The 25,461-nt window shown below is 40.6% G+C and overlaps 3 protein-coding genes across 10 annotated transcripts in view; 2 read left to right on the forward strand and 1 right to left on the reverse strand.

Annotated features, from left to right (window-relative positions):
• Positions 1–58: 58 nt before the first annotated feature.
• Positions 59–3,354, forward strand: odf3b (outer dense fiber of sperm tails 3B). Its single transcript, XM_042412125.1, has 7 exons — positions 59–150; positions 1,826–1,940; positions 2,033–2,236; positions 2,419–2,520; positions 2,609–2,730; positions 2,827–2,967; positions 3,064–3,354. The coding sequence occupies exons 2-7, from the start codon at positions 1,829–1,831 to the stop codon at positions 3,154–3,156; spliced, it is 774 nt and encodes a 257-aa protein (XP_042268059.1). The 5' UTR covers positions 59–150; positions 1,826–1,828; the 3' UTR covers positions 3,157–3,354.
• Positions 3,355–4,802: 1,448 nt separating this feature from the next.
• Positions 4,803–8,565, forward strand: rabl2 (RAB, member of RAS oncogene family-like 2). Of its 2 annotated transcripts, XM_042410926.1 has the most exons (9): positions 4,803–5,067; positions 5,263–5,487; positions 5,623–5,652; positions 5,854–5,933; positions 6,081–6,160; positions 6,533–6,644; positions 6,824–6,921; positions 7,149–7,232; positions 7,564–8,565. In XM_042410926.1, exons 2-9 carry the CDS (start codon positions 5,381–5,383, stop codon positions 7,642–7,644), a joined length of 672 nt encoding a protein of 223 aa, XP_042266860.1. In that variant the 5' UTR covers positions 4,803–5,067; positions 5,263–5,380; the 3' UTR covers positions 7,645–8,565. The 2 variants fall into 2 exon arrangements, with proteins under 2 accessions (XP_042266860.1, XP_042266859.1); XM_042410925.1 differs by having other exon boundaries at positions 4,803–5,487.
• Positions 8,566–11,365: 2,800 nt separating this feature from the next.
• shank3a (SH3 and multiple ankyrin repeat domains 3a) overlaps positions 11,366–25,461 on the reverse strand; it is a 174,236-nt gene continuing 160,140 nt past the window's right edge. For 4 of the 7 annotated variants that reach the window (XM_042410919.1, XM_042410920.1, XM_042410918.1 and 1 more), the window contains 5 exons: positions 24,944–25,071; positions 24,565–24,670; positions 23,311–23,837; positions 21,100–23,213; positions 11,366–13,952 (listed from right to left, as the gene is read on the reverse strand). In XM_042410919.1, the coding sequence (XP_042266853.1) occupies positions 13,382–13,952; positions 21,100–23,213; positions 23,311–23,837; positions 24,565–24,670; positions 24,944–25,071 (3,446 nt within the window). In that variant the 3' untranslated portion in view covers positions 11,366–13,381. Of the gene's footprint in view, positions 13,953–15,421; positions 15,457–16,072; positions 16,125–20,250; positions 20,773–21,099; positions 23,214–23,310; positions 23,838–24,564; positions 24,671–24,943; positions 25,072–25,461 lie in introns of those variants that run through there. The other 3 variants (XR_006096128.1, XM_042410924.1, XM_042410923.1) reach the window with 3 other exon arrangements.

Here is a 25,461-nt window from a genome sequence, read left to right on the forward strand (position 1 = left end):
GCCTGTAAGAGAGCTGTCTCTATGGCAACGTTGTCATAGTGAAGTTGACAAGCACTAAACAATCTGTGTTTGGGTTCAGTGCACATGCTGAGTTCTGGGCTAAAAACTGACATAGAGGGACACTCACATCAGGATTAGGATTTTCACAAGGTAAAACCATTTACCCTTTTTTAAAAGACAGTCACTGAATTTATGATGGATGTTAACTGAAATTACTTACAGATTTCATAAGTTTGTATGCACTTGGGAGACATCTTGTGATTTTTTTACAGGCTTTTCTGGGTGAACGAATACATATGTGTAATATTGGTCTCACTCATCCACAAATTTAAAAACTTTATATTACCATATAGTAACTTTCCTAGGATGTATTTCATTAAATGGCCTTAGATAAATAAATGACCACTGCGGTCATTTTACTGTTGTGTCGGTGTGTTACAGCTATCGGTTAACAGGACAGTAAGCTAGCTAGAATGATGTATGATTCACTAGCCTGTTGTTTGTGTAAACTTTATTTAAACTTGTTAAAATGGCAAGTGCTGTCTTTCACAAGTGTCCCAAATGTAGGAAATAATCAACCACAGAAAAAGAGATGAAGAATATTAATACCAATTTGATTTATTATATCTACCACCACACTTTAGATGTTTTTATGTGTCTCTCTTATGTTTTCTTGTTTTTTTTTTTACCCTGGATGTTTCATTTGGCTTTATATTTTTATGCTGAAAGAGACTAAATAAACTTAAACTTAATAAAAATCCATAAATCTGCTAATATTTTAGAGCATTACATTAGCAATAAAAATGGAAACTTAGTGAGACAATTGAATTTAAAAACAATCACAGTCTAGACAAACTAGACTTTTTTTTATTTATTTATTTTTTTTAAATATTTAGCTTTTGAGCTCAGCGAGTTTAACAAAGGTATTGCTATGAGTACTGTATTTCTCTTATGCATGTTGAAGAATTTTTCCACCAAAGTTTTTTTCAGTTTTTATGAAACTTATTAGATTTCCACATCCAGCTCAAATGAACACTGGCTGTTTGTATCAAGCATTATTCAAAAACTTCTACTGAGACTGGCTGTTCCTGATGACATCACATTGAGGATCAGATCAGAATGCTGCAGAAAGTTTAAAAAGTGCACATAACACCAAAAAGTTGGGGAAACAGTAAGCAGTAAGTAAGGAGTACTACCTTCATGTTTTAACAACACCTAAATAACATCTGTAACAACAAAATCAAGTCCTTTCCATAGTATCCTATTATATTATTGTAAAGTTGAGTTTCAGGTATTTGTGGCACAGAAGTATAAAAGTATAAAAGTATATTTATAAGTTTAGAGTGCTCAATCAAGCACCAGCCAGCCCAAGTTCAATCCTTCAGTTTTTGATCAGTGTTGCAATATGAGTCATAAACTTAAATCTGAGTACTGAATGTTTCATACAGACACTTTCACTCATCGGGAGCCCCTTGTAGCTGTACTCTAATTAGAGGATTTAGAATACTTTAGCATATATTTAGTTTTACATGGATTTAATATGGTCCTGATATTCATAAGGTAGAGCTTTATATGGATGAAATAAAGTTCTTCAACATTTAAGCTGAGGGAAAACCTAACCTCCTTCACAATATGCAACCACAATTACATTACTGACACCAGCGGGGAATGCTCACTGCTGTACTGTGATTTATTGTCAATAATAGAAGAGGTAATGGTTCTCTATACTAATGTTTTTATATTGGAACAACTTGTTAGTTCATGTTATCTTAAATCCAATTTATCACTTTGCTTTTGGTCACAATCCATCTCTCTCTCTCTGAAGGTAATGTCAAAAACTGAAGCTTGGGTTGGGACCTGGAGGCCCCACAAACCAAGAGGGCCCATAGCCGCCCTCTATGGCAGCCCAGGACCCAAGTATGCACTGCCTGGACTCACAGGTATATCCAAAATGGCAATTAAACCTTTTTGATCACCACCACCATTATTATTATTATTATTATTGTTGATATCTTCTGTTTCCTTCATAAAGGTATTACTCAACATGACCCTACTAAATACAAAGCACCAATGTTCAGCTTTGGGACTCGTCATGACAAGGCCAATTCTAACTCCTCGCCTGGACCAAGATACCTCGTCCCCTCCAATATCACCAGAGCAGGCCGAGATGGCACCCCTGCATTTTCACTCCACAGCCGTCCAAAGGATCCCAAAATGTTCCAGGTGCCTGGACCAGGTCAGCAAAACCCCTTATACATGAAAAGTACATGACTGTAGAGATGAAATCCTGCTGATCTCAGACATGCAGATTACCCACTGAAAGCTATTAAAATGCCATTTTTGTCGTGATGCAGACAATTGTCATTTGAGTTTACCTGCAGCAGCGTGTTTACACAACTTCTTGCTTTGGTGTTTCAGGCCACTATTGCCCAGAGCGTTCAGGAAAGGCAGTCTTGCGCTCTTCTCCTGCTTATTCTCTATCTGCAAGGAGCAAAGACAGCGTCAACAGCCAAGTACCAGGTAACATATTCTATTTGGCGTCAACTTTCTTTGAGCTGTGGTTTCATGGCACAAACAATACAAACTCCACCTGTCACTCACACTGCAGGTCCAGCGTCCTACTCTCTGCCGCCTATGCTGGGACCCAAAACTGTGGTCACCTCTGCAGCACCCACCTACTCTCTCTGTGGCCGCAGCAAAACCGGGAGCTTCCATGAGGACTTGAAGAAGGTAGATATACATAAAAAACAATTTTCTTGAAAAATGACAACTCTAAATATCATGTAGCTCTTACTCCTCCTCTCTATACTTGTGTTTCACCTCCAGACTCCGGGCCCTGCAGCCTACAAAGTTGTGGACCCTTGTATTTACAGGCAAAAACCTCCCCAGTTCAGTATGACGGGCCGCAACTTCACACCCGGTGAAACCACAAAGAAACCAGGACCTGGAGCACACTTCCCTGAGCGGGTGAGAAACCATATTCTTAATTTACAGAATGTCTTATCATCACAAAGGCCAAAAACATGTTGCTTTGTTCATTCACTGACATTTTTCTTCTCCTAGGTGACCTTCACAAGAGCAAAAGCTCCAAGCTTCTCCTTTGGATTGCGTCACTCGGAATACACTATACCCTTCATTGTCGATATGGCTGAATAATGTCACCCATGATCTCTTACTTTAACTGGGAAATTCCCACAGCAGTATCAAATAAAGCACAAAAAGAAAGCTGCCCAGGATTATTGAGATCATACAGTTTTAGGCCTTATTGTATCAGTTCTTGTCACTTTGTAATGGTTATGACCACTATCAGTATTTGAAGTAAATTATACTGAATTAAAAGAGTTTCATCATTGGCACATGTCTGACATTTGTATTAATATTACATGCTTTCAAAGAAAGTATTTAAACCAGTTTTATTTATTCAAAGTAGCTATTTCTTTTTGGTTTGAAATAATGATAATTATTATGATAGATTCAGTTAATTGACATTTTCAGATGGTAATGGTAAATAATTAGTACCTGCTGCAATCACAGTTATAACTGTATATGTTATAGCAGCTAAAGCACAGGTGTCACTAAGAACATGAATGATGACTCTGTTCCATTTAGTGTCTCAGTGAGCCAGCAGTGTTCTGGCACTAACCTAAATGCAATGCAACCAGTGTTAATATCAATTAGACACACCTTTTTTTGTCAAGAGAGGTCTGTTAATCTGACAAAAAAAAAACCATCAATGTAAATATGAAACTATTTTATCAAGAGAGTAGATGCTATTAGGTTACTACAATGCTGTATTACTTATTTGCGCCCTGAACGAATCAAGAGTGCCAGTCAATAATCTCAATAACAACCACACAGGTAAAACACCATTGATAGGCTACAGTTAATCTTCTGAAGTTGCCCCACCAAACAGGCTTATGAAGTATGTGTGTCAGGACTTGAACATCACTGTCTCCCCACTTGCATTCATTACATCAGTGATAGTGTGTTTTGTATCATTTTACAGAAACTTGATTTCAGTTTGACATTTCTGTTCAGAGATAAAAAAAAAACCCCCAACAAAAAACAGACAACAATTCTCTAATCTAAGTGTAGCTTGGATATTGTGTCATACATGTAAATTTTGTAGCCATCATAGCTCTTTCTACAGCCCCTTCAGCTGGTTAAGGGGACTAGATTGATCGTAGGCTACTTTTAATATTTTTTGGGAGCATGTTTGCAAACTCTATACCTCACTGCCACTCAGTACAACTGATTTTAAAATCATTTTAAAATACGGGATATACTGGATATTGTCTTTGAACATTGTTTGATGGAATAGTGAGCTTTATCTGAGCTCCTTCACAGCAGAGCAGATATGTATAAATTTGGTAGCCTATAAGAAATAAGAAAAAATAAGAATTAAAAACAAAATCTGCATCTTATTGGACATTTTGTGTTGGTTATTTACCATAGTAATATGTCAAGTTTCCCCATCACACTTGTGCAACTTTCGTACTGGACCAGGATTGGCTCCAAACTAGTTGTGATGAAATCCTGCTCTTGGTACACTCTTTAAACCATACAGTCAATGCTTTAAACTCACATTTTCCATGAGCACAGACAAAATTTCCACCTGCAGCAAATGAATTTGAAAACAGCTTTCTAGTGTCAAACTCTGCACAAGCATAATTCAGCACAGTGAAGCTCAAACATCCAACTGCAGGAACAAGAAGAAAAACACACTTTTGAGTAGAGGGGAGACTTTCAAAATATTTTTCTCTTGACATTTTTACAGTAAAGCTTTTTTGACAGGCACCTGTAGGGACAGCAGGGTCCGTGATGAAGTGGTCCTTCGAGCGTCCCCGTTGCATAGGAACGAAAACCTTCGGACACATCATGCAACAGCTACGAAGTTTAACTGTCTGGATTCCTTCATGAGTGAAGAAAATCGTCCAACTTTTCATTGTTGTAGAAGAAGAACACACCCAAGACAAGACAGCGATATTTGGACTAATAACCCGGCGCTAACAAATGCTATCAACGCTAGCCGACGGTTAGCAGTCGTTGACTGGGTGCAATGTGCAGGTAACGGTACAGTTCTCAAAAGAGACTTAAAAAGATTTAAAAGAAAATAAGCAGTGACCATTTTCTCAGTATACTCAGTTTCAGTTAGTATCAATTGTTGATATAAAGACTTACGGACAAGTGAAACAGGCGATATCACCATGTTAACCTCAGCTAACCGACGACAAGCTAGCTAACGCCCGTTATTGTTGTCAGGGGCCGTCGGATGGGAGTTCAGTTTATTCCCTTCAGGTAATTTAGAAACCAAGACGAGAGACAAGTTGGACAATATAATCGTCCTAGTCAAAGCGAAAGAAAGTATCAAAGAGAGGAGATGGCTGGCGATGTAGGCGACATCCCTGAACTTGACCAGAAGAAATACGATGCAGACGAGCAGGTGAAGATTATCTGCCTGGGAGACAGCGCAGTGGGTAAATCAAAGTGAGTATATAGGTATAAACCAGGCTCCTTTCCGCTGTTTTGTGTTTTATACCATTTTAGTAGGTAATTTGTTACAATCTGTTCATCATTACATCACTGTTGCATTGACACAAACTATTTCTCTCTCTTTCACAGGCTGATGGAGAGGTTTCTCATGGACGAATAGTATCTTTTAACAGCTTTAGAAAAATGTAAAATGAAACAGTATCTATATGCGGCATTTTTATAAGCCATATACATCCTACTACTATAGTTATTACAGCCAGTGTCTGCGCATAAACATGCTGTTTAAGGTCAAGCTGGCATGCCTTCATCAAAGCAGATCGTTTGTCTTGTGAGGTTAAAGTCCTTAACTCTTCTCTGCAGTCGTCCCCAGCAGTTGTCAACATATGCTTTGACTCTCTACAAACACACAGCCACTGTAGGAAACAAGACAGTAGCCGTTGGTATGTATTGTTAAAGTACTGTCTACTGTCACAAGAGATCACTTAGCTGAAAAATGCATCTTAAAACCAGAGAGTTGCAGCATCAGGCAGGATCAGACTTCAGATTGCTTCTGCAGGGATGTTTCTTTTTTTTATTATTATTAACAGATTTCTGGGACACTGCTGGTCAGGAGAGGTTTCAGAGCATGCACCCCTCATACTACCACAAAGCACATGCATGCATCATGGTAAGACACACTCTTGGTTTTTAAGGCAGATGTATCAGCTAACACTCCCTTCCTTGCTCCACACCAGGATCTTGGAGGGAGGTTAACTGGGAGAAATAAATGATTAAAAGTACCCAGTGGGGAATAAAGTATTTAAGCATAAATTTCCTTCTAGTCTATATTTTGCTTGTTCTCTTGGCCTAGAGGGGTTTAATCACAAATGTTAATCCATGTAGACATGCAAAGGCATTTAATACAAAGACAGTAATTCCCTCACAGGAAAATCAAAAAAGGCTTGTTAGATGTCTGTTGGAAAACGACCATTTGAAGTGGGAATATCAGCAAAGAGGGCTGATCTGTTTTGTACTCTTTCTTTCTTTCCTTCTGTCAAAGGTTTTTGATGTTCAAAGGAAGATCACATATAAGAATCTGGCCAACTGGTATAAGGAGCTGAGAGAATACAGACCAGAGATACCCTGCTGTGTGGTTGCCAACAAAATTGATGGTGGGTCTGGCTGTAACACTGCACATAAAAGTGAATGTCCAGTTCTTAAAAATGATTGAATGCAATGTTACAGCAGGATGAGGTGACATGATTGTTTTGGTTTGCAGATATTATCCAATTGCACTCAAAGTTGACACTAGTATTACACATGTGATCTTATGTTTTCTTCATGTCTGCAGCTGATTTGAAGGTGACACAAAGAAGCTTTAACTTCGGGAAGAAGCAAGGACTTCCATTTTACTTTGTATCAGCGGCTGATGGGACTAATGTAGTTAAGGTTTGAGCTTTGGTTGATTCTCCTGCAGCATTAATATTCCCTTAGTTCACATCTTCATTTCAAACTCATCAGTACTTTTACAGTTTATGTAAGCTTACAAAACTGTGATTTACAACACGTTTTACAACAGGTTTGACAGTGCTCTCTTTACAAGTACAATTCAATACAGTCTTGTAAATTGTCTTGCTTGAACTGCGGCTGTGTGTTGACTCTAACTGTCACAACAGATGTTTAGAGAGATGATCAAGAGAGCAGTGGACTACAAGAAAAACCCCAGTGACTTCATGGATGAAGTGATGCAAGAATTAGAGGTACAGCCCTGAATACTAAAACACGTTGATTACTGATGTCATTTTATACACTCAGTAATGTTTACTGCAGACTGAAATAGGTATTTATTGTGTGATGCTTGCTCTATAAAACGGCTGGTTTATAATGCTCATTTTGTGAATAGTATTTTTTTCAGATTCTTACTCAAATCCTGCATTATTTGAGCTAAACGATTCATTTTTTCTTTCTTTAATGACTTTTTTGTTAATGTGGGAAATGCATGCACTAATTGACTTTATCTGTTGCTTTAATGAATTGTGAACTGAGTGTTTTTGACGGTGTTGTTGTCATGTTGTTGCACTCATCTTGTAGAACTTTGACCTGGAAAAGAAAGAAGAGAATTCGGATGCAGATGAGGATGGATTGAAAGCAGAGAGCCCCGAGCTGGTCTGACACAGCTTTACAAATCCTCCCAACCCTCTCGTCATCTCATGGACTATTTATCCTCCTCTGGGTTTGAAGCTGGGAATAGATTATATTTTTAGTCAACATGATGCTGTGGACATGACTTCTGTCAGACATCTCTGGTTCTTCGTGGCTGACGTTTTCAACTGGCACATTGTTTTTTAATGTAATTTTGGCGGGTTTGTAACTCCACCACTGGAGAATGGCACAGTCTTTCAGTCAGGTTGAAAGTCACCGCCCTCCATGTGTCCACTGACATCGGCAGGGAAATAAACCTGGTGGAATAATTAGGGATTGTGTTTACCAGGTTCATTTAGCTGCAGTTTTAGCATTGTTACTCCTATTTTGTATAATAACATCTACTCCAATAATGAGGCTGAATGTTTGATTCAGCATGAGGAAAAACAGCTACGTTGTGTCATGTGATAAGAATGTGAAGCATTGAAAACTAGCTCAGACAGAGAAAAGACAACGTGTGATTATGAAGCGTCTTTGCTGCTGTTTTTGATGCGTGTGTGTTTAGTGTTGTGTGCAATGCCAGCGGGGAGCTGCATCTGTTAGCTACTTTTGTTGCATTCATTTTTTGATGTAAAGTCTGTTTTTCAGCGCCCTTTAAATGAAAACTTAATGTACCATGTAACCAAATTGTGAACTTGACATCAGCATTTTATAAACGTCCTATACAGTATGAATGTTTGTAATACAACAAACCAGTTTTCTGGCAGACGGTGCACAATAAGCTGATCATCTATATAGAACAGAATGAGCCTCAATTTCAGACGTCATTCAATTATTCCTATATGATAATCATGTTGCACACAAAAAGCATGTATACTGTTTTTTTTTTTTGTATTTATATTTGACTGTCTTGTGTGGCATCAATTATGAATAAATCACACTGGAACATAATTACCACTGAGACACGCTGAATTCTAGCAGGAACAAGAATTTTGATGCAGTTCATGTTTTAATTATAAATTTATTACATAATATAACAAACATATATCTCTGTGGTGGAGATATCCTGGGCAACATCTCAGATCTTGCCTCAGCCTTTACTATCACCCTTACTCTTGTTTGCATGAGGACTACTAGGTAGCTTCTGGTTAACGTTTATTCTAACTTGGGTTGTCATGTATTCATGTGGAGGGTGGATTTCTAATGCTGGAAGCATCCAGAAGTCGTGGGGGGGTCGTGGGGGCAGGGGGGGTAGTAGTGGAGATGATTTCGCCTGGTCATCGGACCTTGAGAAGGGGGAGTTCACTTGTGAGACAAGGCTGAGGTGTTGCAGTGATACATCCACCAATCTAAACTTCACAGTGCAAACAAGGAGAAAACCAACAATGAAAGAAAAAACCCCTTGATGATAAGATCACTGGTTCCAGCGGGTGACCGGATCCCAGTGGGTGTTTAAAAAGGTTACACTGCTCCCCTTACACTATGTAGATTGTGCTTTGTTGATTAGAAAATAAGACAAAGGTAACCCTTCACTGAACTTATTTGACCTAATGATGTGTCAGTCCGTTGCACGTTGCTCTGTAGCATCATTTTGCATCTGTATTTGTGGTAAACACATCAATCCAACCAGGTATTCACTACAGCATTGTTTCTTCTAACCAGGCCAGCCTGCGTGGGTCCAGACTGTACACGCGCACCTCTTTAAGTGTTTGTGTTTCATCTGTCATTTGTATTTATACGGGAACAGTAAGCCAAGCTGGATAATAACCTTCATCACAGTAAAATCAAGCAATTGTGATACTTTGTCTCAAAATTTAAATAGAAATGTTAAAGCAAAGCTCACAGGTAGATAAACACAGGTTATATACATATATAAGTGTGTGTATATATACATATATATATATATATATATATACATATACATATACATATACATATACATATATATATATAAATATATAGCCTGCTTCTTTACAAAATAATAACAATGACTGTATTTCCACCTGTAGGAAATACAGAAGGATCTATCAAATGTCTGTAGTTCTCAAGATTTCCAGGAGATGGCACCATATTATTTGAGTCTAACAGCTCAAGAATGCTGTAACTAAGATAGTCCTAAAGCAAAGACAAATATACAGTTAAAAGTTAAATTATTTTTTGGCACATTTTTCCTTTGTGTTGTTTGTTCCTCATTGGATCATCTCATACAGCATATCCAAAACTCAGAAACTGAAGGTCTGAAAAAGGAAAAAGGAGTGCTGCCAGACAGAGTGGAGGGTAAGGAGCGCAAATGCCATCTGGGAATGGGTGTACAAAACAGTGACACTGAGTAAGCTGTGCCCACACAGTTACAAGGTGATTAATAGTTGTCTCGAAATATAAAATGTGACAATGTTTTCTTTCAATAATCTGGGGAAAATCTCTCTATGTCTGCCTCTCCCTCTTCGGCAGAGCGATCCACTTCTCGAAGAGTACAAAGTAAGACTGCAGAACGATGATGTTCAAATCTGGAATTGAAGATGTGTGTTTCTTTTCTGGTTTTGTGTGTGTATGTATTTGTATTTGTATTTGTGTGCGTGTGTGTGTGTGTTTGTGTGACACAGCCACAGCCGGGAATCTCTGATGGTAATACAGTAAGGCTATAGTGGACTAACTCCAAGGATGTAAACCCTAACAACATCAACACACACTCTCTCACTGTCACATTTGTATTCTCATTGTCTCTCTCTCTTTCTCTCTCTCTCTCTCTCTCAAACAAATACACACAAAATGGAAACACACACTTACACACGTGGTGAAGAGGAACAACCACACAGAGAGATTCAGGGAATCCAGATGCACGCATGCGCTTGGACGATGGGTGGCTTTTATGTTAGCACCTTGTCACCTTGTTTTGTGCAAATCATCCCCTAGTTCATAGTTCAGAGTTCAAAAGTTCAAGAGTTCATAGAAAGAATAAAATCTGCTCACCTTTTCCACAGGTGGTTAACTATGCATATATGCCAAACATTCATATATATATCTATATACTTTTTGTTTTCCAAAAATTTATATGAAATCTATCATATATACATTGCTTGTGATTAAAAAAAGCAAATATTTGTAGTTTGTTCATTTTTACAAGTGTAAGTACGTTTAGAATGGACAGGATATTTGTTTTTTTTTTTCTGTCTTTTTTTTTTTCTGTCCCTCTAAAATTCAAATGAGTGAAAGATTTAAGTATCATGTTCCACACGCTACAAAATCTACCCACAGTGTCTGAGGGTAACAAATCAACAAAGAAAAAAAAAATATAAATAAAAAAAGGAACCATAAACACAAAAAAGTCCAAATGAGTCTGAGCACATAACACTTAAGTCAGAAGTAAAATAATCAGTGAGGTCACAGTGAGGCAGTGAGTGCTATTCCTACAACCCAGATACAACGTTAATTTCACCACCCGCTTTAACAAACTGCTAGCAAAAAGAGAAAAAAAAAAAAGATGCATGTAACTTCTCGCCAAGCAAAACTGCTTTGGCATAATGACTGGATTCTGCTGATGCACAGAGGTTTTTTGTGGTAATAGAAATTACCTGCCCGTCTGTTAGAGAAAAGCTATGGATAAAATGCTTTTTTTTTTTTTTGTTGCGTGAATAAAACTCACTGTTTCTCACTGCCAGCAGAAGCTACTCATGAGTACAATTATAGATTTTGTATTGTTAAAGGAAAATTCGGGTGTTTTTTACAACCTGGGTCTTACGTTCATAGTTTTGGCTGCCACCGTTTATGATAATATTTTACTCACTAAGTAAATTGTAGAGAAACAGGAAAAGCAGTGATGTTGCAAGACGTCAGGTTGTAAAATACAGAATTTTCTTTAAGACCTTACAGAAGCTTTCCCATCCCCACAGCCTGATAAACTACAGACACATTCCCTGCAGTGGTGTTTCAGAAGGGCGCATACATCTAGCTCCTTTAAGCCCTTGTATGATAAGATTTATTTGTTGGTTATACTTCAGGTTAAACTACATATAAAGAAAAAAACAAACATTTGCTTTATTTGAACAGTTTAAGCTGAATTAGGCCAGGTTCACACACTTGAAACTTAACAGTGGTTTTCTTCTGCAGGGAAAATGAAATCTGAAAGAGATTTCCGCTCTCTGGCACTTCTGTGATCATTTCCTGTCTATTGGTGATGAGAAACATCCCAGTGTTTCCTTCCTTCTAGTGACCTCCTCCTTTCACAATACCAGACCTCGTGCTGCCTGATCTGAGAAGCATCATCAGGGGTCACAGGGATGGAACTTTTACTAGCCCTCTAAGATTTCACAGACTGTGGTGGTGTTAAATTGTCCTCACAGGTAAGAATTGAAATGGATAGTATTAAAACAACAGCCAGCGACCTCTCCATGCTAGTGCCCCAAACTTCCATCCCTGAGTGATTAACAGGCATAAGATGAAGAGCCCACTTTACCAATTAGCTGTCTCATTAGGTGGTCCTCCTGCTGTTGTGGGTAAAGTAGAGACAGACCCACATCAGTGAGATCTGTAGCTGAAGCAGTAGGGATGGGTGTCAACTGGGGTCTCAGCCTCACATTACGGGATGCCCTTTAGTATGAAGGAAGACCGTAAGAAAATAAAAACAAACAACAAACTCTCTGTCCAAGACATGATGCAACTCGTCATGCTACGGTTCAAGAAAGGGTGACCATAAGGAAAGTTGTATACCTATGACAAAAATTTCATTTCCATATCTATATACTTTTTTCTTTCAAATATATATATATATATTTATATAATTGGTAGAAATGAGTGAACTATTGGTGGAATAAATTTAAAGATTTCTCTCTGCCTTCTATACTAACAACCAAAAAACAGGCGCAGATTAATTTAATACATTTCCTCTTTGCAACATTGTCTTTTCTTCTGAAAGCTATATTTAGATACATATATATCATATTATATAATACCTATATATAATATTCCCTTTGGAAAACCAAAAAATTGATTATGAAAAAAGCCACGAGTGTTGGTTAAACATTCTCCAAATATAATAGATAGCACAGTCTGGGTACCAAGGCGGAGGGGTTTCTCCTGTGGTTTGCTTTGTGGAGCTCCACCTCTGGGCTCTAAAGTCTTCGGTTTAAAAACAAACAGCAGGTATAGAGAAGACACACCTTTTTCAGAGTTGTGTCAGCACTATGTCCATAGTCCTGTGTTCATCATTGTTGATCTCTGTATAAATATTTTTGAAAGGCAACTGAGCTTTCTGTTTGGAACGAAAATTCTTCCTCCTCCTCCTTTACTCAAACTGCAGAAGGCTTTTCGATGCCTAATAGATGGAGGGATAGAGGTAGAGAGGAGAGGAGGGCATAGTGAGAGAGAAAGTGTGGGTGTTACTAAGGGAACAACTGAAGCTTTCACAAATCAAATGATTTAATTGGAGCTCATGCAATTCTCCTCAGCAAAGAAAGATCAGAGCCCATTTTGATTTCTGATCTAATTGGCTGCAGGCAAGGAGGTGGGCAGAAACTAAGGGCCGGGTAGAGGGGGTGAATGTATTGACTCCTCCTCGTCAGTGCAGTGCCAAGTGCAGGGTGTTAATGCTGAAAGGGAATGTAAAATGTCGCTAAGGACCACATATGAACATTTGTGATGTGAAACATAAAAGCAGCCAGAGTAAAAGAGGAGCGGTTGCTTTCTTTTTTCTTATTTTCATCAACTTTAAATATTGCCCCGCTCTGTCTTTATCTTTCTCTCCATCTGTTGCTGTGTCTCAGGGCAGGGGTCAGCTCTCTAGCAGCTGTTTTAGTGCTCGTTCAATGTTCATGCGGTGTCCAACTCGTGTCACTCCCAGCTCTGCAAAGTCATCCTTAGTTAGAGCTGGGAGGTGAGAGCCTTCAATCTCATGCTCCTGAAAGCCTGCTCTATGCTCCCCTAGATTGATGCTCTCCAGCCAGTCTCCCACGTCGTACTTGTTCCAGAGGTGGAGGGGTTTCTGGTGGAAGGGTCTGAGGGCCAAAAGCGGTGACCCCAGCCCAGGGGAATGAGAAGGTGACGGGGACGGGGAGCGAGAGCGGGAGCGGGCGCTGGAGCTCCTCATTACAAAGCGAACCTCTTTAGGCTCTTGGGGTAGACTGAGGCTAGAGGATTTGAGGATGGTTTGTGGCGGTGTAGTTGGTGAGGTCGGTAGGCCGAAGCCTGAGAATCGTCCAAGAGGGTCGCCCCGATCAGGTGAGCCTGAACCTGGGCTTGGGGTGCGTCGGGTGACAGGGTAACGGCTGCCGGGGCGGATGGTGTATGTGGTGCCATAACTTCTCTGTGAAATGGTGTGGAGCTCACCTAGGCTGCTGAAAAGTCTGGTGGAGAAAGACAGAGACAGAAAGAAGGTTTCAGGAATGTCAGAAATGAAGGTGAGCAAAGTGAAATTCATAAAAGAGAAGAAAAGGAGACCCAAGATTTGGGTTATATATCTAAACTGATGTCAGTTCCTTAAATGTTAGTGTAGGCTAGAGATTAATGGCTGTTAGAAATCACAGCAACATCCAAGGAGCAAGGTGCGTTCGCTGGTGGTAAGAATTTCTGAGATTAAGTACAGCTTTGGAAAAATGTGTCTGATTTTTACTACTCAACCACCAAACATCACTTATGTCTACTGCAAGTTATACATGAACTATACAACTGAATACATGGCAGCATTTGAGAAAAAGAAGACACCATTTTCCCATTTGACCATTACTGAAAGTGTTTTTTGTCCAATTCATTTGATCAAAGGCTACTTTCTGTTAAGGTGTATGCTTCCCTGATTACTGTGACCCACAAACAGCAAAAAGCTTAGATTAGATTACAGTATCTCAAAGATTTATTGGTTTTTTTTTACGTTGCAACAGCAGATAGCACTAACCTGAAATGACTGAATTCATATTTCAATGTATGATATATAGACAAACTACTACAAACATGCACACACACATTCACCTACATGTTGGGCTGACCTATAAGTCTTTAAGTGAAATCTGTTATTTGGTTAACAGTAACTTTGGGTTGCAAATTACTTTCATCATTATACAAGAAAAATACAATAATTTGTCTTTGTGTGACAAAAATAATTGGTGCATAAAGAAAACAGAGAGGACAGTAAAAACGTTGACATTTATTATGTGTTTAATCTGCTGTTAAAGGTCATGTAAAGGTACGCAAAGTAGCATCTATTTTCAAAGATTAGCTTCGTTTAATCAAATGAATGCTTGTTTACCTTGGAAGTGCAGCTAAGTCTACTGTTCAGGGAATTTCAGTGATCAACCAACCCAATCCTACCATCTGCAGCACGAAGAGGAAGAACTGTACTAATACAAACAAATTGGCAATGGTTCTTCAGAAGTAAGAATCTCCAGTTTATTATGCTGGTTGATCTAACTTTTACATCTGACCCTCTTTTGAAAAATAACAGGAGCATATGTCTAAAAGTGACTGATTACCCATTACTACACGACTGATCTAATAAAGGAAAGCATGGTCAGAAAAGTGAAGGGGGATGGATTGGAGATTACGACTAATGACGGTTTTGTGTAGGTGGGTGCAGGCAGGGAGAAGCAGAAAGGAGAGATCTACATGTATTAAGAGTTGGTGTTTCATTCATGCATGTTAGCAAGTGTCTAATGTTTTTTTTTTTTTAACACTGCATGTGTTTAGAACTTTTCATATGGGTGGGATTTATTTGAACTAAGGAGTGTAATGGAACAAAGATAAAGCTAGGCAGCGCACAGGCTGGAAAATGATCAGACTACAGGGAGCCGACGGATATGAGATGAGCTCCATGCGCACTTACACAGTCGTCCTGCCCTCCTGGGCGCACAGTCAGTTCTAGACCAATCAGATCAGAGCAGCAGGGCGGAGCATGCAAGGTGAGCAGAGAGAGAGCAATGGGAGAGAATGTTAGCATCACTCCATGAGACGCAGCCTGCCAATCAGACATATAGTCTGCTTTATCCAACTCTGCTTTCTTTGACATGCTTTATATATGTGTGCAAGTGTGTGTATATGATTGTATGCACATGTGTATGAACGTGTGTGTCTGAGTGTGTGCTTGTATTACTGGCGTGTAGGCATGACAATGACAGCAGAGTCGGCTTCAGCACTGGAAGGTCTGACTAGTGGGCTACATGAGATAGAAATGAGCACACTATTCACATATCAAAAACAAACAAAGAAAAACAAACAAAGAGAAACAAACAAACAAACAAAGAGGAAAAGGAGGGCACATGTCCTTTGACTTTTGTGGTTGCTTTTACATTCCAGCTGACATGATGTAGGCTTAAAGAATTGCCATTCTTGTGGGCAAACATACATTTATATGTATTATGAATAAATACTAGTTCATTAATTTACATTTGCATGTCTTGCACTGTATATTGGGGATGTGTGTATGTGTGTTTACTATTATATTCTATTTGGTTTTAGCATGGTTTAAGAAACCTACAGTGTCCAATAAGCAAGACAGTCAGGGACCATGGCCATCCTCAACACAATCACTGAAAAACAAAACAAAGTTATGCAAATTACATGAACAGAGAAAAACAGAAAAAAAAACAAAGGGCACAACTGAAATAAAATGAGAACCACAGGTTTGTAAACCACCCAAAGCTATGATACACAGCATGTGAACACGGTGGATACAAGACAAAATACAGCAGCATGTGTGGTTTAAATGGGGCAGATAGTGGATGGGGTAAGTGACAGAGAGTGCAGGGATGCCTATGCTACATGTGAAATGCTCCAGTAGGTGAAGAGAAACAAATGCAGAGGCACAGAAAGAGAGAGGGAGAGAGAAATAATGGTGTGCATGATCATCTTTGTCACAGCCGATGGCAATCAACTGTCAGAATGGAGATGTTGGAGATGACTTTGTTTGCATAATCTCAGGAATGGTTGTACTGATTGAGCCCAATCAGAGCTGTGTTACATGATATACTGTATTTGCCATGCAGGGTTCATGATGTTGTCAAAGATAATATATTTGGCGGTACATATTATGAACTGATTATGAACTGATACAGCAATTTCATATTTAATTTGTGGTTGACCAACAACCAGCAATGCATCATCTTAAGGTACTTACAGATAATAATTATGGTACAAAACCAGTAAAATGATGGGACTGCAAAAAATGCTTACTGGAAATATAAACTTTTTATAATGCAGCATTTTTAAAACCTGATGTTCTAAATACATGACATAGCTACATTAATAGAGGTACTCCAGGTAACAATGTCAAGAAGCAACAACAAGAAGTAACAGCAGATGTCTGCTGACACCAAATGACGCTTTTACTCTCATGTAGAAGGCCGCATTTGTGGTCACAAAATATTGCCAACCACCAATATTAGTCGGTAAGTAACAATAACTAGTAGCCCTATGTTGATCAGTCCTAGAAAGACCTTCCATTGGCGTGCACATTTACTGAGATAGCTATGTAACTAATTTATCTGACATGACTGATTAATTCACAGCCTTTAATTGTGCAAACAGGCTAATGTTTCAACACTACTGTGTCTTCATCAGAGTCAGAGTGGACAAAGACATGGGGCAAACGACATACGTAATCAACCTAGACCAGGTGTGCAGTTGTCATTAGATAATTGGTTGAACAGTTTCAAATCTATTGGATAATGAATCCAAGGGTGGGAGTAGCCATAGTCGGTGTCCAAGTGCCACACCCCTAACATCATGTCAGGAACAAGAGCATAAACCCTCTTAAAGTTACAAAGATACAATAAATTCAAGTTCAAATATCCATCAAATGTGACAAATTAGAGGAAACACAACATATTTAGTTTTTCATTAATGCCAAAGGGCTAACACTATGTATGAAACAGGCAGGCTCAAAAATATCATCCTTAAACACTAGAATGTCCTGAAAAGTGACCCATCTCTAAATAATGTCAGCTCTGTGTCTCCCCTGATCATGTTTAAATGTTGCCGCAATCTGAGAAACAGATTGCTTCATTCTGATACTTAAAAAAAAACACCTAACACTGTCTCCTGGCCGCCTAATCAGCCAACAGGCTTTTTTCGCTGTGGCCACTGTGCACAATGTTCTAACTCGTCAGACACCAAGTAATTTACACATCCACGTACTGGTAAATAATACTTAATTAAATCTTTCATTAACTGCAGTAGCACACATGTTGTCTATATGTTGAAATGTCTCTGTGGTATGGTTTATGTCAGACAAACAAAAAGAGCTTTAAAGATTTGCATGTCTGAACATGAGACTGCAATATGTACACAAAACATGGACTATACTATTGCTCAACATTAGCATAGGCTAACCACAGCTCTACAGCATCATTAAAGTTCTGGGGAATAGAAAAAATTTCACCCTCTCCTAGAGGTGGTGACGTCATCAACTCACTGCTCCGTAGAGAGGCATTTTGGATTCACACTCTGAACACAGTGGAGCCCTTAGGCATGAATTTGTCATGTTTCTTCTGGGTTGTCATACTTGATGGATGTTTTTTGTCTGTACTTTATGTACTTTAATTTCTTTTTTAGAAAGGTTTTTGTTCTTTTTATTCCTTGCATAGTGTTGGCCATTTGGCATTAATGAAGAACTAATGTTAACTGTTTCCTCTAATTTGTCACGTTTGACAGATATTTGAACTTGGATTTGTTGTATTTTTATCTTTGTAACTTTAAGAGGGTTTATGCTCTTTTGTTTCTGACATGATGTTAGGGGTGTGGCACTTGGACACTGACAACTCCCATCCTTGGATTTATTATCCAATAGATTTGAAACTGTTCAACCAATTATCTAATGAGAACTCCACACCTGGTCTAGGTTGATTACATATGTTGTTTGCCTCATGTCTTTGTGCGCTCTGACTCTGATAAAGACTCAGTAGTGTTGAAACGTTAGTCTGGTTGCACAATTAAAGGCTGTGAATCAATCAGTGTGCTCCAGTCCCTTTTGTTCTCTGTAAGTCTGCTGTCCTTGAACTGAGAAGCACCTGATTCAGCTGCATTTTGCTGGAAGATGCTTGGAGAGCCCTGTCTTATCTGACATGACATTTGTATAGAAAAACTGGGAGGCATTTTATTAGCACCTCTTTGCAATGTAAGTAAGATGAGAGCACTGTGAAAGAGTCTGTTCTAACGTCTCCTCAATCTTAAAATTGTCTCCTCATATCTTTCACCGCTTCATGAGCAGTGTACTTGTGAACATGAAAGCCAATTTCCAGTAGAAAAGTCTGGAATGAGTTTTCCTCCCTCCATGAACAGAGATGAGGATGGAGGAAGAAGAAAAGAGAGAAACGAGGCAATAAAAAATCAAACTCAACTGCATTTGAAGAATGCCTACAAATTACTGAGCTCTTTGAAAGCTACAATCTAAGATCTAGATTGATAATTACTGTATTGAGTAACTCCTCTTTCACCCCAACAGTAGATTAAAACTAACATCAGTTAGTGTCAATGTCGTGGCTGGGTGAAACTACAATGAACATCCAAAAAAGGCAGCATTTGTTTGTTCTGGGGACATCATTACAGAGGTATAATGAGTACTTGTCAGACATTTTCTTTCAGATGAACTTCCAACCTGCCATGCTATAAAAACAAAACCGAGCTGAGGCAGGTTACTGTGGTCTCGAGGAAAAATTCTGAGCCAAAGCCTGAACAGATCAAAAGAAAAATCTCCATTGTTTATTTTCATAGTTACTCGACGTGGCAATTCGGGACTTTGTCTGTTAGTCATTGCCAAGATCATGAGGGGATGGTTTCTACATGACTTTAGACATGACACACCATTAGTTCAGTCATGTTCAAATATATCTGAAAATACATCCTTAAATCTTTGAGGTTATCACTGATAATCCTGTAGGATGGGGGACAGTGATAAGGAGAAAACTACAGTTTCTGGTCTTATCAAATATATATCAGTGATAACTGCAAAGAGCAGTGGATATAAGGATGTATCCCTGTATGTATCATTGAAACTAGGGCTTTGGGATAAGCTCAAGGAAAAGCTGGGAGGGTAGCTACTAACAGGGTTATAGGTTAGAACCCAACAGTGAGACTGTGTGTGAGATGAAGAGAGGCTCTCAGGAAGTGCATGCCTCCAGGCTCTGTTACCTTGTTTGCACCAATAGATAACTTACCAAAACACACACAGACACACACACACAAACACACTGTGTAATACTAACTTATTGACTACTACTGTCTATGGTATGGACTGTACAACACAACACAGATCATTTAACAGGAGGCTGAGGAGTATAGCTGTAACTATGGAAACAAGGACCAGCTTATACCCAAGACCAGAGACATCTGCTGTAGTACTACTCAAATGTCTATCTCTAAAACCAGTCATTTCCCAAAAACATAGCACTATGGCCAAATACTTTATCTTCTTTTTCATTAATTGATTCTAAAAGAAGAAGAGTGGCAGTGAAGGAATCAAGTGATGCAAACAAGGTAACAAATAATATATAAAAAAGAAAAGAAAATACATGAAACAAAGTATGTAAAAGGGTCATTCTCTTTCAGTGGGATTAGTTGATAGGTTTGTTAGGAAAAGATATTAAAAAAAAAAGCTTTGGTTTACCCTAGGGGCTATAACCTTAAGGTTTACTCTCTTCGGTGTCCTCAAATCTGCAGAAATATAAAGGACTTCATTGTACTTTCAGGCATGGTGTGAAAAAGAAACCCACAGATAACAGACAAAAAACACCACTGTGCTTTAGATAACACTGGTATTGCTGTGAGAGAAGAAAGTTTGTCTTCTCCTCTTTTCTATTCCTCATATTCGCTTTATGCAATATACAGAAAGGCATAGCACATATATTAACAAATTGTGTTACACTAACATTGTCAGGGAAGCTAATGCTTGCAAATGCAAGTGACCTCTGATCTCATTATCACTTACCATCACGGTAGACTGGTTTAAATATGGATTCATCTGCATATTTTAAAATGTGTGTAAAACCACAAACTGCACAGAAAAGAAAACCTAATGCCCCTGTCTTTGACACAACCTCAAAGCATCCCCCTATCCAGAGAAAGGGTGAATTTACAATAAGATTTTAGACTAAAATAAAGTAGTAAAAGGTCTAAATGTTGACTTATGAATTATATATGAAAGCCTCTGTGTTTGCAGTCTGTCTTCCAGGCGGCTTGTTACTGCAAGAATCAAGAGGGATTATCCACTGTAGACATAAATAATGTTGTAAATAACAGTAATATAAAATTTTGAGAAACAAGAGAAAGATATTAAACTAATATAGTATGACAAGAATGCAATTTTATTTATTTTTTTACTGTGAGACCCTTCTCTGAGGCTGGGCACTGGAATCACCTTAGTTTGCTGACTATGATGTCTCTACCACTAAATGAGTAAAAGATATGAATGAAACTCGAAACCATTATTGTTTATGTCCTAATTTGTTTTGTCTGTGAGTGTTGAATACAGTTTTGCAGTACATGTTACTTCTACTGCTCTTCTCTTACCTGGCACCTGCCACAGGCGACTTTCTCCCAGGGTCAAGTGATGCTCCCAGTGGTTCCTCTCCCAATGACCTAGTGTCTTTATTTAGTTGCTGTAGTCGAGAACTGAGCTCTCCCATAACAGATGGTTTTGCTCCGTCATCTGCACCCAGCCCCAGTCCCAGCCCACCTAGATTGCCCAAACTCCCAATACCTAGTCCCACTCCTGGCCCACGGGACTCCACTGGGTCCCCCCACAGCTTGGACCTCCGCTGAAAGAGGTAGCGCGGCTTGGTGGGAGCTAGTCCAGTCACTGAGGCTGAACCACCTGAGGGCAGTCCAGCTCCTCCAGCCGCAGCAGCAGCCAGGGCAGCAGCCTGTTGCTGTGATAGCAGCTCGCTGTCAGAGCTCTGCTTCAGCAGAGGGTCCCTGAAGGTGACGGGGCCTTTACTGCCTCCTATCTGGGACTTGAGTCGGGGCTTAGGAGGCACTGGCGGCTTGTCGAGCACAAAAGTCTGCCCGTCGGCATAGGAGGTGTGTGTGGTGTGTGTGTCAGCAGGCTCGCCGCTTTCTGAGGACAATGTGGACATGCTGGAAACCGTGGAGACAGTGCTGGTGGTCTCGAGATGGTGGTCTCGCTCTCTATCGCTGGAGCTGCGCGTGTCAGCCTCCTCCACGCCTGAGTCAGCCGCAGAGCCAGACTCGCCCACTGGTGGGGGCTCCAAAGGGTCAGAGGGCTTCCCTGAGACAGCTGCTGCACTAGGTGGAGGTTGGGGCTGGGGAGGCTGAGGCTGAGTGGGGGTCACAGTTGGGGTGGTTGGAGTTGAGGGGGTTTGGGGTGTCGGTGTTGTAGGGGTGGTAGGAGAGGTGGCAGGTTTAGTTGGGGGCACTGGCACCCCCTGTGCCTGTGCCAGCAGCCCATTAGCAAACTCATCTGGTGGTGGGACAACTCCTATCTTACGTAGCTCTTCTCTTGTTTCCTCATCACTGGAGGACAACATTGCAGGGGGCAGGGTCACTGTGTATGGATCCACATCCTCCTCGGAGCTTCCCTGAGCCAGACTCTTCTCTTGGGCTGGGCTAGCAGGACGCTGAGTCTGAGGCTGGGCCTGGAGCTGGAGCTGGGGCTGGGAGACTGTGGGACTGGGGGATTTAGCCCGTGGACTTGGAGATTTGCTGGGCTCTGTGGATGCTGGGGCAGGTGCCTGTTCTAGCTCTGAACCTACCCCAACAGCCTGGCCATTACTGGTAGCATGGACCATGATCAGCCCTGCTGTCTTCTGCTGCGAAGTATCCATAATACTGATCAACATACTTTTCTTATCCTCTAGTCTCTTCTCCTCCTTCCTCTCCTCTACCCTGGCCTCCATCTCCTGTCGGAATGATACAGTTGACGGTGATGTGGCCCACTGTGATTTGGTGGGCTGGGGAGCTAAGATTGATGCCGGGGAGCTTCCAACTCCATACCCCGCCGCCTTGGCGCTTTTAGGCGAAAAAGGGGGAGATGAGGGTGCCCCTTCCCCATGTGGAGACTCTTTGGTCTGAGTGTCAATGAATATAACGCCCTGGCCTACCCGCTCCTGTTTAGTCCTAGGCTCTGGGCTGCTAGTTGGGGACTGGCTCTGGGAGGTCAGTGCCCTCTCCCTTGCGGCCAGCGCAAGAGCCAGTGGTGAGTTGGGGTCCAGAGGCTTTCCTGTGAGTGGATGGATAAAGGTGGTCCCACTAGGTGAGGGGCTCAGAGCCAAGGCAGGAGGAGGCAGCTGGCCCAGCTCTCGGGTGAGCATTCGTTCATCGATGGAGTGAGACTGAGTCAGAGAGGGAGCCTCTGCGCTGGTGGTAGACGCTCCCTCCATGGTCCCAACAGAAAGGAAGACAGTGGATTTCCTCCGTTCTTCTAGGCGACGCTCACGATCCTTCACTGCTCCAGCAATTGCCGCAGCAAAGGGGCCCTTACCCTGAAACATTATTTCTCCCTGGGCACGCAGACGCTCTCGCTCAGCCATCAGCTGCTGCTGGTAGTAGTCTACACGGCTGGTGTGTGTGTGCCCATGGGTATGTGGGTGTCGTCCTGAGGGTGAGCTTTCTCGGGAGTGGGTAGCAGCTAAGGCCAAACTAGCTTTTTCTTGTGCATCCTCCACCTGCAGTAAGACAAAAAAAATCAGCCAAATACGTCAAGAACAGAGGGCCTTTGGCACTCGGGTAAAACTATCAGGTCATCATTAACGTATAACCTACCTGTAGTTGTTTCACCAGGGGACTTTTTTTCCTCTGGGGCTTGGTGGGTGTGTACAGTCCAATGCTAAATTGCCCCACATTGGCATAGGGGTTGTCAATAACCCGACCCTTCCTTTTGATTCGCTCAGGGGGTGTAGCAGCAGAAGGACGGGGAATTTCTGTAGGTTCTACAGGTAGATGGGAAGAGTCCTGGAGGATGATCATGGAGCGGGCTTTTTTCTGTCTCTCAATGTGTGAGGCCTGCCGCTGAGTGGCCTCATAAGGCAGGTCCAATGAGGAGGGCTTGAAGCTGGAGCGTCCTCCAGGCTCATGGCCCTGACTCTGGGTCCTGGATGGGGGAGGAGGGGGGCAGAAAGCTGGGGGAGGACCAGTGTCTAGGTAATAGGGGGGAGGAGGGGGTGCTGTTTGTGGAGGTGGAGGGATGGGATGGGGCTGGGAGTGGTCTCGGAGGCTGTCTGTCATAGAGGAACTGCGGGGGAATCGGTGCTCACCTGCCAGGGCAGACAGCCGATCCTCCTCAGTGGCACCTGACGAGGGAGGGAAGAGCACAGATCATCTGGTGATGGGGATTAGGAAACTGTGATAGCAGGAAACTTTTAAACCAGCCTAGCAGGTCCACAGCTGCTTCATAAGAAATTAACTGTAATTCTTTTATCTTTAAATCTGTTAACTCAGACAGTTATTAACATATCAGTTGTTTCAAACCTATCTATACATTTTTTTAAAATAAAACATGTAATTCTAACTATTTTGACTCATTTAACAATTAAATCAACATGCATTTACTGAGATGAAAACAGGAAAAAACATTTAATGATACAGTGAGTATTAATAATGTATGTGTATATCTACTTTTGAAACAGGCTCTATACTTCAACTGCTCTGCAAATCAGTTTCTGTGAATATCCAATAAGCACATATGCACATTCAGAACATGTAATGCATTGCACATATGGATTTGTAACAATATAAATGGTCAGCACTGGTTACTCTGTCAAGGTTTGATAGTGGGAACGCAAACTTTAAGTGTGACTGATGAGGATGCAACTTCAGCCTCTGTACTTTCAGTTTGTTGTACTGCTAACATCTAAATGCTTTTCTTTGTTGGTACAGTGATCCAATTTATAAAAAAGGATGAAAGCTTCCTTATCTTATATTATCCACATGTTACAAAATTACCTATGAGCATACTGTACATAAGATACACTATCATTCACCTTATTTGAAAATTTACAGGATGGGTGATTGTTTTACCAAAAGATTTGGTCCTGGACATCCCCTTAGGTAGTGGTATATGACCTCTCTCCATGCCTGGGTGAAGACCACCATGTAGAGTCATCCCTTGTCTCTCAAACAGTGACTGCAGCAAAACAAAACACAGAGATTTTAGCGCGTTATCAAAGACAGTTTTTAATGTCTTTAAAGATTCCATAAAATTCCAAATCAAGTACAGAATACCAAAAACAGGGCTTTGTAGCGCCAGGCAGTACATACAAACAATAGATGTGTGTGTTGTGTGTGTCCAGGTGTTTTTTAATACATGATGTGTCAGATTGAGTTTGTATGTATGCCAACATAGTGGAGCGTGGTGGCATATGCTGTCTGCCAGTGCGCTGTGTGTAGGTGCACTCACGCTGATTTCTGCTGGTGTTATTCTCCTGCTGGTAGGCCGTTGTTTGACAGTGGCTGCTCTGTAATCTGCCTCCGAGGGTTGAGAACGCAACATAGACTCCTGGGATGCCAACATCTCATCTAGTCTCTCTGTTGAGGAGGAAATGAGCCAGAACTAAATACTGAGACATAAGACCAGGGAAACGTTGTATCATCATTTCTGAAATTGCTAACGCAGTAGCGAATAAACTGATTAAAAAGGCATGTCCAAAATGTAGCTGACACTACAGAGTGATGACATGCTGTAAGGTATGTTAAAAAATCACAGCACTATTTCAATGCAAGCTCATTGTTTCCTTGATGGCCAATGGGGAGTGTGTTAAGAGTTAAGAGAGACAGACATAGGGAAAAAAAGAGAAAAGTGGATAAAGAGAGAGTCCACATGTTCCAAGTGTTCTGCTCTACTACTCTAATCAACATTGCTAAAACTGACACAGCAGTGATAAATCCTCTTTATGAAATACAGAGAGGTGTCAATTT

This window comes from Thunnus maccoyii, chromosome 5, assembly GCF_910596095.1.
Source record: "Thunnus maccoyii chromosome 5, fThuMac1.1, whole genome shotgun sequence".
In the NCBI taxonomy this organism is placed as follows: domain Eukaryota; kingdom Metazoa; phylum Chordata; class Actinopteri; order Scombriformes; family Scombridae; genus Thunnus; species Thunnus maccoyii.

Bases quoted from the DNA above. Each gene is read 5' to 3' on its own strand.
- odf3b (XM_042412125.1), top strand. From the start codon at position 1,829: ATGTCAAAAACTGAAGCTTGGGTTGGGACCTGGAGGCCCCACAAACCA. The intron at 1,941-2,032 runs GTATATCCAAAA...TCCTTCATAAAG, and splicing joins TGCACTGCCTGGACTCACAG to GTATTACTCAACATGACCCT. The intron at 2,731-2,826 runs GTAGATATACAT...TTTCACCTCCAG, and splicing joins TCCATGAGGACTTGAAGAAG to ACTCCGGGCCCTGCAGCCTA.
- rabl2 (XM_042410925.1), top strand. From the start codon at position 5,381: ATGGCTGGCGATGTAGGCGACATCCCTGAACTTGACCAGAAGAAATAC. The intron at 5,934-6,080 runs GTATGTATTGTT...TATTATTAACAG, and splicing joins AAACAAGACAGTAGCCGTTG to ATTTCTGGGACACTGCTGGT. The intron at 6,161-6,532 runs GTAAGACACACT...CTTCTGTCAAAG, and splicing joins AAGCACATGCATGCATCATG to GTTTTTGATGTTCAAAGGAA.